The sequence below is a fragment of the Chaetodon trifascialis genome, chromosome 4 (genome assembly GCF_039877785.1).
Source record: "Chaetodon trifascialis isolate fChaTrf1 chromosome 4, fChaTrf1.hap1, whole genome shotgun sequence".
Lineage (NCBI taxonomy): Eukaryota > Metazoa > Chordata > Actinopteri > Chaetodontiformes > Chaetodontidae > Chaetodon > Chaetodon trifascialis.
In genome coordinates this window covers 15673358-15688486 of record NC_092059.1, presented here as the reverse complement: position 1 = coordinate 15688486, position 15129 = coordinate 15673358, and the positions used below count along the sequence as shown (strand labels likewise).

Here is a 15129-nt window from a genome sequence, read left to right as displayed (position 1 = left end):
GCACCATCAACAAAACACACATCAAAACTAATGCGTGCATCCTAATGTGATCACTCAGGAACCGCTCAAAGTACAGGAAGTTCGGAATGAATTACAGGCCGTGACTTATTTTCACATTTATTTTCAACCGCAGTCATCTCAAAATGATGCGTTAAGTGAGTCATTTACATGTCTCTAGGGTTTTATTTTTGTGTAATTCATCTGAAGTTTAGAAGTCTTGACTTAGATATCAACTTTTTCATGTTCAGTTATCTGGATATTATCTTTATTAACTCATTTATGTAAGATGCCTAGCACACAAGACTTTGTTAACGATATGAGACCAATATTTCTGTTGTATTTCTATATAATAAATAAGATTAACATTCTACTATAGACAAGCTATAGTCACCCTGTGAGGCTGCACATAGGCACAGCAGTGCTTTGAGCTAAATGCTGACATCAGCATGCTAACATGCTCACAAGGACAGTGCTAACAGTTAACCATGTTCATACTATAGTTCATTAGCATGCTAAGCATAAAGTATGGCAGAGGCTGATTGGAATGCCATTCATTTTGCAGGTATTTAGCATAAATCAAAGCACTGGACAAGTAAAAATTTTGACTCCGCTTGCAGCAATGCATTCAATATTTCATTTCCCTCAAAAGCACAAATCACAAAGTTGTGGTGGCACTAGAGGAAAAGTCAGGGGGCATATTGCCTATATTTAATCAGGTAATCTCATTGGCATCAAATCTGCTTTGCAAAAGAGACGAGCAGATAAAAGACAAGTCGTCACTTCTGCCGTTATCAGTTTAACTACACTCACTGTTTGCTGGCACTGGTGTCACTCAGAACCCGGGCAGGAAGTCCTTTCCACTCACTCACTCACTCACTCACTCACTCACTCACTCACTCACTCACTCACTCACTCACTCACTCACTCACTCACTCACTCACTCACTCTCTCAGCTGGTGCTTTTTCCACATGGAGCTGCTGGAGAAGAATTCACTCCCACCTATAAATTACTCGTCACCCCCCATTCACACCCCAGTGTTGCTCTCTGGACCCCCAGGACCTTAAACAACAGAGGAAATTTGATCAATGGGCTTACAAAGCATCTTTAAGTTCACAATTGCTTACTATTGCTTCTTTCCCTTGTTCCTTTTGGTTTTAACAGTCTCTGCAATGTTAGACCTCAACAGAAACTGATTCCCAGACAATATTGTCAGGTCATAGTGGATATACAACACCATTAAAAGAGAGCTCATTTTCTTCATAAGTTTGACTCCTCATCACTTGTACATTGTGTTTAACAAAGAGCAGTGTTGAAAGAGATAAACCTTCTTAAGCTATGCTTCTGTATTGGCAAGTGTACACCTCGTGAAACACAATATAGAGAAGATCCAGTTTCTGTACGGCTTTGTCTTTGTTTCTGCACTGAAAGAAATTGTCCAGAACAGCAGGAAGGTATTTGTTTTGTTTGGCAAAGCCCTCTTTGTCTTTTTGGGCCAACTTAAAGCCCTAAACAATATCTTCACTGTGAACTGGCAGGATCGGCCTCAGCCATTCTGCTCAGTGAAAAAAAAACAAACAAATATTTGGCAGGGCCGCTTAACATAAACAGTGTGAAATGTCATACTGCATCACGAGCATGCATCATTGTTTTTTTTAAAACTAATACAGGACAGTGCGCAGGTATGTTTCCCATATAACAAAAGATGACTGTTGTTGCGTCATAATTTTTTTGAGATTCTTTCTTGTACCAAGCTACGTGTTCTGTAAAGGTTATATAATGCAGCTGTCTTTTTCATTCAAATATATGTATGAATAACACAAGTTCTTTGACATCTTATCACATGCAGGCTCTGTTGTAGAGAAAACAGAACAACACAGTCGTTGCTCAACATTGGTAAAATGAGTATAGCATTATGACCTTCATGACTGACTGAGCACTTATGTTTACTGTACTGTTTGGTTGTGTAACTGATACCCACATGTCAACACTGGACACTATTGTTGGGTGACTTGATATGGTTTTTCACATAGATGTTGGGCGCCGATAGGGCCAAACACAAAAACAGCCAATCTCGGACAAATTTTCCCAGTCTTGTCAAGATGTTTATTTACAAATGACAATCTATGTACATTCTGATTTTTTACATATATTTACACCACCTAGACACAACCATCACCCGCTACGCCCACAACATTCAGCTTTAGAATTATCAAAGATTCCATTAATATCCTCATCTGATGTGTTAAATTAAATAAAAGAACCCCACAGTTGCCCCCTTTAGTTGGGTGGCGATTAAATTAACATGCTCGTACCAGCAACAGTTTTAGTTCACAGTGTCATTGTAAACCCTCTACCATATTCATATCAAGTATATCAGCACATTCGCATCCACAGACAGCATACAAGTAAAAATTCTAGACATTTTCTTTTAAAGTTTCCAGTAGTATAGGAGTAGTAGACGTCCAGATCAAGTCAGTTCAACAACAACAACAAAAAAAAAACGAGTGCAAGGACCTCTACGATACAAAAAGTGATTAAAATCTTACTTTTGGAACATGTACTGTATATGATGATTATGATGTCATGGTTAAACGTTGAGCAGAAATGGTGACTGATGATGAAACAGTTTTTGGACCAAATCACTGAGGTAGAGAGAGTGTATTCTTTCTCTTACTTGAAGCCATTTGACGCCACTGCAGCATGCCATACTGGTCCCAGTGAAGGCAATGGTTAACACTTAGTACAAACCCAAAATGCTAACATAACTACAAGCTGCACAGAATGTGCAATGGCTTTCTTAACCCAAGCCTCCATGGCACACGCTAGTACAATCTGCCTAACTAATCCAAACGTGATTTCCCTCTGACCTTTCTGAAAGTGCTGCACGCAACAGCAAATGAAACTTTTTCATGGTTATCTTGTCCCCACTTGTCCCCGAAATAAATTTCAACTGAAACATTTGAAGTGTAGTCACAAATGAGTTTGCTATCATTGGTGGTTTCATGCCAGCTCACTGTTACAAGGCTCCTTGGTCACTGCCCATAAAAACCTCCAGCGTATTGAAGAAGAAGGAAGAACAAATACAGGTGTTGGCCACAAATGGGCCGGGGGGGGGGGCATAACTTTCCTCCTTTGTGCGGCCATTGACGTAGCAGCTCAACTTTGGTCCTTGTCTGCTGACAGTGTGAGTCCTTCACAATGCCAATATAAATACAGAATTCTAAGTCAGCCTTGAAAAACTCTATATAATTTACTGAACTTTTGAGGAAACTCCTCCAAATATTGCAATATTGCATTACTGCTCAGAAACAACAAATTCAAATATTGTCCACGCTCCCTCTCCACATAAAGGAGAGTTTATTGGGAAGTTTGCTTTCAACTCTCACACATTACACTACTTTCCATCGGGGTGCAGCTCTGCTTGCTGGTGCTGTCCTTACTTGGTGTTACCCATCAAGCTATAGGATCTCCACTTTCTGCGAGCAGACCAGGTTACTGTTGACCAGATTCCACATGTGCATGAGGTCCGCCGGGAGCAGCTTGTGCACCACAATCATGCTTTTAAAGAAACAGGGTTCTCTGTTCAACTTACTTTTCTTATTTTTCACCAAGCCAAACGTCTTAAAGGCGTTGTGTTTTATAGGAGTGATCTGAAGCACCTCTAGGCACATGCCCAAGAAGACATCATCGATGGGGTAGAGCTCCAGGGTGTCTGCCACCACATGAAGCTTCTTCGCCAGTTTCCCATCCATCAGAAAACCCCCTCCACCTGCATATGGAGGGTAGTATGTCTTATTATACAGCGTCTGGGGGATGTAGTATTTGTTTTCCTTTTTACGAATTGGCTTGGCCTTGAATATCACATCCCCCACAAACAGGTCTGTTGCCTGCTTGCTGCTTTCTAGAAACTCAAAAATGTTCTGGACGCTGACAAACACATCATCGTCCCCCTTGAAGATGTACTGTACATTGGGGCAGTAAGTGTGGAACCACTTAAGGAAGTGAGTCTCTTTGAGCGTAAGGTTGAAGAAGCTGTCTAAGAAGTCCCACTGGAGGATATCACCATAGATGTGGTTCTCGTACTCCACTAGCTTCTGATGGTTCACTCTCTCTGCCTCATTGGGGGGTTGACCAAGAAGGAAAAGGGTTTTAATCCTCTTGCCGTCAACCACCTGCTCTTTGCCCCAGGTTTTTCGGATGACCTCCCTGCGGTCATGCTGGGTGGCCACAGACTTTATTATCATGAGCAAATGTATGTCCCCTCTGCACTTCTCCGGGTGGTTGAGGATCATGGGAAACCATCGGCAGTGCCGATAATGCAAGAACTGCTGGAAAGTCGGCTCCAGGCCCACAAACCAGTCCTGACTTGAGAGGTTGAGGTTGGCGGTACAGTTGGAGCTTGTTATATCCCAGGTTCTGCTGTCCTCAGTGATTTTGGACTCCTGTGAGGTGGCCAGAGATTTAGGCACCTGCTTGTGCTTGGCAATCTTCCAGAAGTGCTTCAACCCCAGGTACGAGTCAATCTTCTCTCCCAGAGGAGCTCCATCCTCCACACCCTCAGAGGCATCCATGCGAGCCTGCCTCTCAAGTTCAAAGGGAGCCGCCATGTTGTTGCTCCCTCTCTGGACAACAGTCAGCGTCACCACAGCCAGGAAAAACATGACACTCACCCTCTTGTACACCCGCCAGCGATCTCTGTTGTTCATCCTGGGCACAGACAAAGATCACAAATGGCAGTCAGAGACAAAATCTAACTCAAATACCTCCTGATAGATTTTTTTTCTCCCCGACCCCCTTTTTTTTCTGTTTTTAATCTTCAGTTTTACTGTGATAGGTCTAGAAGCAAGAAGAGCACGAATCTGTTCTATAATCTGGAATTATAATCAGTTTAAAACTACTAAGTATAATAATAAACTCGATGCCGCATTTTTTAAAACAATGTTACAAAATGCTTTACAACATTGAACCAGGATTAAAACATTTCAGGACTGTAATAGCAATAAAGCAATAAAGATATGGGCACACGTGCACACAAAAATGAATAAATGATCACTCATGGGGTTTAAACTACATGTTCACATACCGACATTACAACAGGATTTCTCGTTCTTTCATAAAGCAAAGACGGCCAGATTGTCACCATAATAGGTTCCAACGTGATCTCCAGAGGTATATTTGCTGTTTAATGTGCAGCCAGTGAAGCAAAGAACACCCTAAGGGATGGATGTCCTCATACTATAATCACTGTGTGCTTTCTCTGTAACTAATGTTTTCATGCACACCATAATATGTTACATAAAAACACAAATGGTGATCTTAAATGTAAATCCCAACTGTGAAGCAGTTAACCATTATTATTCCATCTAAAACAGCTCAGAGATACTGTATGCTCTCTCCTTCATTTAACGCCACTTTCTATTTAAGCAGTGCCACTTCTGGAGGAACATGTGGAATGTACTCGGAAAGTGAAGAACTTGTCATGCCAGGGCTCCTCACATCCATGGCCCCAGAGACACTCCCATGTGGGCCCCTCCATCTGTCCTCCCAACCACAAACAATCTAAGTCATAACCAGTTCTGGAAGTTGGCTCAGTCAGCACACTATTTAAAAAAAATGTCATTTTAAAGAAATTCAGTCTTTAAATCATCTCATTTATTCATAATGAAAATCCACTTATGAGAATCTCAAAACAACAAACGTCACATGTATTTGCAGCTGCTAAATGCCAACCTAAATCTCACAGTATCAACTTGAAGTTGGGCTGAAAATCACAATTCTCTCACGTGCTTTAAACCCCTCATTAATCCCAATCTGTTCCTTCCTGCCCGCGTTTCTCCTAAAACAAACTCATATAATCTGTAACACACATCACTTCAGCATTGAAAGCGTTTTTTTTTTTTTTTTTTTTTTTTTTTTTATGAAAGCCTTGATGAGAGACTTTCAGAGTTTTAAGATGTTGAGTTGTGCCACTGATGGAAAGTACGATGCCGTAAAATTCAAGCAAAACAGGGCGAGTCAAACAAACACCGTGCAAAATAAAGAATCAGCCACTTCAAGAAGAATAAAGAAGAAACCACTTACGTTTTTTTCTGATGCTTTAGTCAATCTGTGAAGACTGCTTGGAGACAATAAACCGATAAAAAGGGAGAAAAATGCCGACTGTCGAGCCCAGAAAAGTGGAATTTCTTGGGTTTATGTCTGATCAGCTTGTGGACAAAATGATAAAATAATCCTCTCTATCAAAGCCGCCTGTTGGTGTTGTGAGACAGGAGATAGTTTGAGGAATCCTTCGGCCGGGGGCGCAGATGTGCGCAGAGAGAGAGCGGCGCCGCTGAACACTGCGCTCACCGCTGCGCCGAGATGCGCTTTTAAAGGCTCGGCTGCATCTACGCAGACCGCATGCTCTCAGGACTGATGATGAATGAACAGGCAAGAAAGAGTCCGCCCGTCGTGTACACACACTCTCTCCGCAAGCGTAATACTCCATCACGGGTTAACAATGACCCCTGAGACAAGGTAAACATCGCATTTCTTTCATTTCTTCCATCGCGTTGGTCTGTGGTATGGAATAACCAAACAATTAGGCCTTTTGTTGTTTTACTGCCATTATTCACGCTATTATGTTGGAGGTCTGACGTGTGTACATTTTCTAATCTGGAGGTAAGGATTTAATCTTCAGAAAAAAAAAAAAAGCTGGGAAGTCAGGCCTGTAGCCAAGGTTTGTGGAAGCCCTTCCACAATAGCAGGGACATACAGGTAATTATGGTGAAGAATTATTATTATTATGAAATGTAGAATACTCAGTTACAAATGCAGAGTTATTATCAGCTAGAACATACTTAAAGTATCAAACGTACTTGTTATTTCAGTCCTGTCTCCTTCACAGGGTGTCAGATGCTGCCACTTCTTCAAGCCCCTCGACATCTCATGGCACCTGGGGACGCAACGAACTTTCAACCAAGTCCTCTGGAAGCCCATTTGCATCAATATTTGATGCTCAAAGCAAGGTGATAAAAGAGTGAAAAAGTCCACAGATGGGAAAAGGTTGGGTGGATGGATGAGTCAAGCAAAGTGAAAGAGTGAAAGTTCTGTGTGAACAATCTAACTCTAACCCTAATCCGAAACCTAACCCAGTAGATTTGGTGCCCAAACGTAACCAAAGTATGGCCATTTCACAGCATCAGTTATGTGTCAGAAAGGCTTTGGGGCGGGCAGGCTTTGTGCGTCCCTGGGATGAAAACTAACTAGTCTAATGTTGCTGTAACATGCTGAGATTGGGCTAATTTCAAGAGTTTTAGATATTACTGGGTACTTTATTTTCTACAAACATTTACCAATGTACCATATTTTAGAAGCTGAACGTGTTTTGTCTGGGAAATCTACTGCAAAATAATACCACAGCTGTCAGACAAAATGAGGTGGAGTACAATATTTCCCCTTGAATGTGGCTGAGTAGAAGTATGGCGAGACAGAAAATGGAAATATCCAAGTGAAATTTGAATGTATTTGTACTTAAGTACAGTACCTGAGTAAACTGTCCTAGATTATTTCCACCACTGTTAAAAATGCACCTTGCTGCTCCAGAAGTTCAGGTTTAAACTGAAGTCAAATTCCTTGTATGTGCACACATACTTAACTTGATACTTGACATTTCTAATTTTGAGATGACTCAACATCACCAAAAGTGATTACCTTGAGGACCTTTCTTCTCTTCATAGATAATGCCAGAGCTGCAGAAAGACCTTCTGAAGAGCCGAAACATTTTTGTTAATGTCCAATCCCCACTTCTGTTAAAATCACTGATACGCCTAGAGATATATCAGATCTCAGACTCACAACACAAAGATAATAAAACTGCAGTGTTTGTCTTACAGATAGCAGGGAAGTGCCATTATTACACTGTGTTATAATTTCTGCACTCAATCACTCCTGTCTCTACCTCTATTGTTACTTGTCGCTATGACTACACACTCCCATGATACAACTAACATGTTATGCTTCGGTTGCTAAATAATCCAACACCAGTGCCACTGCATCTTCAGAATTGTTGTATTCCACACAGCATAGCACTGTACATGGTCAAGTTTGACACGTTCTCCGCACCACCAGCCCATTTCCATTAAAATATCCTACGAACTCACAGCGCTGTAGTCAGCAGACAGACAGATGGTGGAGACCAAAACAGAGCACAAAGGAGACTAAATACTTGATGTCTGACATTCATCAGGGAGTCAGAAACTTGAATACAAGTTTCAATATGTCACTTCTCAACATGGTCTGTATCAAAGTCAACAAATAACAGAGAATGTGTTCAAAACTGAACAAAAAATAAATAAACCATCACATCATCAAATTAATATTTAGTAGTCTTTCCATTAGCACGTAATAGAGCTCTAATCCTGGCTGGCATGTTCCCCACGAGCCTTACACACTGTCGAGGGGTAATCTTGTCCCATTCTTCTTGAATTACTGCTTTTAATTCTTCTAAATTCTTTGGTTTACGCTTTGAAACAGACCTTTTAATAATCCATCAGAGATTTTCAATGGGGCTCATGTCCGGGGATTGAGCTGGCCACTCTAAGACCTGGATACTGTGCTCCTGCAGCCAAGTTCTACTGGCCCTGGATGTGAGGAAAGGGGCATTATTTTGTTGAAACATCCAGTTTTGACCTCTACAGAACATTGCACGTGCAGAAGGGAGCATGTGGGTTTCGAGCATGGCACAATATTTGCCAGAGTTCAATGTGCCATCACAGACAGTGAAATGACCAACACCAGCAGCACTCATGCATCCCCAAACCATGATACTGCCTCCACCATGCTTGACAGTAGGTACTGTACATGCTGGAGATAATGCTTCGCCAGGCCTTCTGCGTATCCTCACATTAGTAGGAGGAAGATAAAACTGGAAACTGGACTCATCTGACCACAGAATCTTCTTCCAATTCCTGGCTGTCCACTTCTTGTGAGCTTAGGCCCAACGACGCCAGGCTAACCTCTGTCTCTCATTGATCAGGGGCTTCTTGACAGCCTTGTAGGACCTTAAGCCATGATCTAAAAGTCGGCCACGTACAGTGCGGGTGGAACACTGGACACCAGTTTGGTTTGACCACTGCTGCTGAAGCTCCTGTGATGTCATTCGGCGGTTTTCCCTGCACATGCGGATCAGGATGCGGTCATTCCTTGCTGAAGAAACCCTTGGACGCCCAGATCTTGGTTTGTCTTCCAAGCTGTTGGTTTGTCTGTATTTCTGCAGAGTGTATCCAACTGCTGAAGGACTGCATCTGCACTTCCTGGCTATCTGGCCGCAGCTGTACCCTTCCTGGCTGAGAATCTGTATCTTCAGGCGTGTTTCCTGCGTTAGGTTCCTTGTTTTAGCCATTTTTGTCTCTGAAGAACTTTCAAATGTGCACGGCAACAAAAATTGTGTCTTTTAATAAAAAGCACGACCTTCATTAGTGGAGCACTGGTACCAAAATGACCCAATACTCAAAATTTCCTTTGCATTTTTATTGGAACCAATCAACTTTTAGTTTTTAATGGCTTTTTTTAGGATTTGTTTAGTATTTTGGCTGTGACTGTGCTAAAAGAAATTGCACTTGAAGACCTAAGAGTAATTCTTAATGCAATATTTCACAAATGCATGGGGTGTCCGAAAACTTGTTTCCACCACTGTACCTCAACTCAAAGGGCATGGAAGTAAATCTTTTATTGAACAGGAAGAAATATTAAAACAAATAAAGAGGATTTATAACAAGGAGGAAGTAAGTCTACTTTATATTTACACAATGAAAAGTTGAGGATGTGGAAATTTCTTAGGTTTATATAAACCTTTGGCTTACAATGTTGGCCTCCAGTTGCAGCCTAAATAACTAACAGAGCAGTAATGATTTGCTGAACTATTAGTAATATTCATCAGCCCATTTATTGGACTTCCTGGTGTGTTGCTGACATCAAGCAAGAGGTCCTGGTATCAGTCAGTGGTCACAGTGCAAACAGATTTTTTTTTTATCAGCTCCCTAGCCTTGAACAGCCATTGTATTTCAAAGAATTGCATATGACAGTCACATTGATATGGACTAGCTAAGTGTGGTGATAAACAAAGGTGAACACTTTAGATGACTGCATTCCTGCATCATGACTCATAGACACGTATCGGAAATTGATAGAGAGTCAGTTAGTTTTATTTACTCTGTAGTGAAACAAGTTCATACTGTATCGTCAAAAGATGAGACATGGGTATGAAATGAATCTCACCAACAAGAAAGAACTTGATTTGATTGTCAGTCTTAAGGTCTCTCAGCCATGAAACAAAATGAGAGCTGCTGTGAGCTGAAAGGCTGGTTGCACAGCTGTCACTGCTACGTCACTTAACCTTTGCTGCACTCTTCCGCCTCTTTATGGTCTGGGGAAAGAACAACAAAATCTCTCTCTGTGCTTCAAAACAGGAATTTTTCAATCCGACCACAGCTGCGATCCAAAATCTCTCCTTCCTCTCCTTCTCTCTCCATTTCCTGGATCCAGCCAGCCATCCTTCTCAGGGCCATGTGCATCCTGTTGCCTGCTGGTGGTGTTTTTTCCCGTTGCTTTTTTTCCCCCCTCTCTGTGGATTCAGGCACTGCAAGTGTTGTAGACGAGTGAGGTGGTGATGGATACCACAGTCCCTCATCTGTCCCTTGGCTGGAAAAGCGGCGTTTGCCAATGATGCCTAACAGAGGCACATGCCAGTAAGGAAAACTGAGCCCTGCGAGCACAGTGACTCATTGTAGCATGTGGCTGGTGTCAGGATATGACCTTGCAATGCCAATTTTGTTCATTTTTATGTTTCACTTAAATTTTTCTAAAAACCAGCTTCTTGAAAAATATACTTTGTGAAACTACAGTTGTCAGCTGACAACAGCAGTATCAAAGTTGCCCCCCGTCAATGCCTCAGCATTAACAATGGATCACAGCACTGCTTGTATGTGAAGGGGATTGCTTGTTAAGCCAAGTCAGTTTATTTATACAGCACATCTAAAAGCAGCATGAGTTGACCCAAAGTGCTTTACAGCCAAGGCAGATGGGTTAGAATCTGCCTAAGTACAGGCATGCATGATTAAAGAAAGAGAAGCTACACAGAGAAGGCAATGACACAGTAACCAACATGATAAAGTCTCACTTGTAGCAGTTCCCTGTCCTCCATGGAGTGTTTCACCACCTTTCAGCTCATTGCTTTGGCTTTACAGCTTTACTGTCTTTGTTCACTCTTGTCCCTTTCATTGGCCTTGTTGCAGAGAAGAACGTTCCATTCCTAAAGTAATAATATATCAGTGTTCACAGCTTGTTCTGCTGAAAAACAATCAATACTGCTTTAATTGACTTGATTAAACCGTGTAATGCATGAGATTAGATGACAAAAGTTGGCCTCACACTTCCATACAAAAGTACTGTGGACACATCTAACATCCCTTGAATGGTGCCCACATATTTGACATGATAAACGAGCACCTGCCTGCTGGTAAATGGTTACCACATCTTTGCCTCCAACAGCATAGATGATACAATAACTCACCGCCTTTATCACACTCTGTCCAAAATTATCACTGAGTGACACTGATAATTCCCCACTCAACAGCTCCCTTTCACCTACATCCCAGTTTATGTAATATTTAGGAAGCAAAGGTGAACTGGGGAACTGGAGGGTTGCAGCGGTAAGAAAAATGGCTAGTTAATGAAAAATGGAAAATCGTCCTGCTACTTTTGGCAGAGAGGAAGTCGGTGCTAATCTCTTGTCGGGTTTAACACACCTGAGGGACATGGGGGAGGATTACTTTTAGGCTGTCCAACTCTTGTCAACTGTCTGACTGGAATGAACGAGCCTCAGAAAACCCCCCCCCCCCCCCCTTGGATGAGTGAGGGGCCCTGGCTGCTAACTCCTCAGTCACCATGAAAGAATTCAGCGCTGGGGTCGAAAAGTTGCCTTCAGGGGATCTTTTTCTTCCCCCCTCTTTCTTTTCCACTCAGATGTCAATCGAGGATGTTCCCCTCTGAAAAGGCTGCTAGAACAAAGGCAGTGTGATCAAGCTATGTTATGAATGCCCCTGTCAGCTGCAGCAATAGGTAAACACCTGCCCCCTTTCGAACCACCCAGAGGCCCCCTGTGGGCTTAGTAAACACCCCGATAAGGTCACCAGCACCTAGCTACAAAGGACAATCTGAACTACTCCTTAGGACTGAAAAATCTATTTTCGTCATGCTTTGCTGTTTCTGCTGTGTAATCTCGTTAGGCTTTAGCGGAGCTGACACACCTTCCTGTTTTGTTTCAAATGCATTACTGGTTGATGTAAGCTCCACAGGCAAAGTCACCATGGTGATATTAATGATTTACATGATGGTATTTGATGGCGTGTTCATTGTGTGATTAGCATATTATAGCTACAGTTCCTTGACAACAGGGCATACCATGTGATATTGCCGAGAATAAGTGGCCCTTGAGTTGAGATTAGAGACTGCTGTTGTCACTGTAACAAGTTAACTGCCAAGCTCAATTTGAGAAACGCTGGCGTCATCCACAGATAAGTCACCCTTGGTGCATGCAGAAAAGCCCAGAGGAAAGCTTGCTTTTAAACCCATGCAGCTGTCATCCTGGTCAAGAATCAATAGACCGGCATTTACTGTGTCCCACAAAACATGCTAATTCACAGTTTGGATTTGCTCTAGTGTACACACAGAAAAAAGTGGAGGTGCATTCCCGTTAAAGGTTAATGGTAAGTGTGTGAGGACATTCCAGAGAAGGTCGAAAATGTAAAAGGCGAACTCCAAATAAGCTTTGGTGTTTGGTCTGTTTGATGAGCGGCCTCTTTAACCTTTAACAATACAGTGCTTATGAAAATTTCCAAAAGCTCTGACGAGAATCCTTCTGTCAATATGTAATGATGTTGGTTTTTTCAACCTTAGGTTGACACCTTAAACATGGCCTGAAAGGAAAGACACACACTTTCAAGTGTTTATGATAAAAGGGCAGTTGTGCGAGTCATTTCTGTCTATCTGTTCAAAAGGACCGGTCAGGAGGAAACAGGACGTTCAGGAGACAGAGAACCAAAACGCTGTCTCTTCTTGATTGGCGTCACCTTTTATCAGTCGAGCACATGGCTGTCTACTGATAAACGCATCTGAAAGGGGTGCCAGTGATCCCGATGACAGTCAGGGCTCTCCGGTAGAGGATGCTTCTGTTGTTGGAGATTTCAGTGTCTTCAGGGGAAAAAAAAACCTCAGGAACTGGGTCTAATGTTTGTAGTTGTGGACATTATTCCCACTGTTCTGCTAAGATTAACTGTAGAGATACAAGCATGCAGAGAGTCATAGGTAACAAGACAATTTAGAACAAGGTCAACTACTTTCCAGCTTAACTAAATCAACAAAACCACTTTTTCACAAGTAAAAAGGTTGATATTACATGACTCCTGAAGAGGTTAGCATAGCTGCTGCTATAGCATCAGTTATAGAAGAGCAAAGAATGGCTTTTCTCATCATATGGTTCATTGATCTGAATTTAGTCTGTGATAGACGATTATACTGTATGTGGTTCATCCAATCACCTGCCAAGTGCAGTTTCAACAAACCATCTGGCACATCAGGTTATGCTCTCAGGGCTTTTGTTTGTCCACCTTGGCTGGTTGATAATTCAGCCAGCCAGCTCTACACCTTCTCATGATACAGCCTTTTAAAACAGGAACTGCAAATCAGACAAACCCTGAAGGTGAAATGTATCTTCCTTCACTTGGTGTTGTAAATACCCAGAAAGTCATGAAACCAGTCCCTTCATTGTGATAAAAGTCATACTGACGGTTTGCTATTTTTCCACATCTAGTGGCATGGTGGAACGGTGGCAACACTGTCGCCTCACAGCCAGAAGGTTCGAGTTCGATTCCCGCTGTGGGCGCTGGTGGCGTGTCCTCCGCCGTGCCATCGGTGCCTCCTGCTCGAGGAAAGGGGCCTTTCTGTGTGGAGTTTGCATGTTCTCCCCGTGTTCACCTGGGGTATCCTCCATAAAAATATACCCCCACTAAAAACATGCAAGAAGATCACCACCTGACCAATGGTGACGAAAAGAACTGGGTCCCCACTGGCGCCGTGAAATAATTTCACGAAGCATAGCGTGTGAATGTTTGTGCATGTTCTTCTTCTTCGTATCTGCGAGGCCCATCCTCCAGACCTTATCCACACTTTTGTTTTGATAGAAAGCAGCAGCTTCCTCTCTGTCGCCGTTACAGCTGGACAGTATCAGCGTGGCTCAAGCTCAGGGTTACACAGCCACCTGGCCTCAAGTGCGTCAGTGTGTCATGTGTGGCCTGTTTCCTCACATTGTGCTGCTTGCTCACTGCCAGTGTCCACAGTATTAATTGCTGAATGTGTCACCCCTTCGGGTACCACGTGAGAGTCAGACTTTCCCTGCTAAAACTCGCTGTGTCACCCCTGAAGCCTTTATATATCAGAGGAGAGTTCATGACCATCCCTGTGTTATGAAGTCATGTCCTGACTAGGTGTCAGTGAGTATTTTCGGGTGTTAAACACTTGATACACAATAAGTCTTTTAGTGTGGTAAACTGAGGTAGATTAAGTCACAGCAGACATTTTGACTTGTCATACAAGGACAAGCACAAGTGTTACTAATTAAATTTATGATGCCCCTGTTCTATTCTAGTTTCACAATAAGTCAGTCCAGTGTGACAATGAGCTGGCATGCATGACAACGACAACAGGACCCTGAAACTGAAGCAGCTAAACAGGATTCAGCCATTAGTCATTTCTTTATATTCACCTGTGCTTATCCGAATGTCTGCCATGAAAGAGGCTCAGATCGCGACGTGGGAATAATCATGATGTAGAGTTAACCCTCACCTTGGGAAGGTACAGCTCAGCGTCTTACTGATTGTATCATCCATTGTTTTAGACTGTGGAGGGAACTTTGCCAATCACCTGTTTATTTGTAAAACTTGAACTGCCTGATTTGAGAGAAGCGGGCCAGCAGCCTCATAGGAGGATGTCTTTTCAGGGGATACAGAAGGTGTTTAAACCTGTGCCGTCCAGGCCATGGGAACAGGAGAGGATTGGCGCAGACTGTCAAGTAATGTAACTGCACTTCATGC

General features: G+C 42.5%; 1 protein-coding gene across 1 annotated transcript; it reads right to left on the bottom strand.

Annotated features, from left to right (window-relative positions):
* Positions 1–2085: 2085 nt before the first annotated feature.
* b3gnt7 (UDP-GlcNAc:betaGal beta-1,3-N-acetylglucosaminyltransferase 7) lies at positions 2086–6341 on the bottom strand. Its single transcript, XM_070961067.1, has 2 exons — positions 6083–6341; positions 2086–4708 (listed from the first exon to the last, which is right to left on the bottom strand). Exon 2 carries the CDS (start codon positions 4705–4707, stop codon positions 3460–3462), a length of 1248 nt encoding a protein of 415 aa, XP_070817168.1. The 5' UTR covers position 4708; positions 6083–6341; the 3' UTR covers positions 2086–3459.
* Between the last annotated feature and the right edge of the window lie 8788 nt (positions 6342–15129).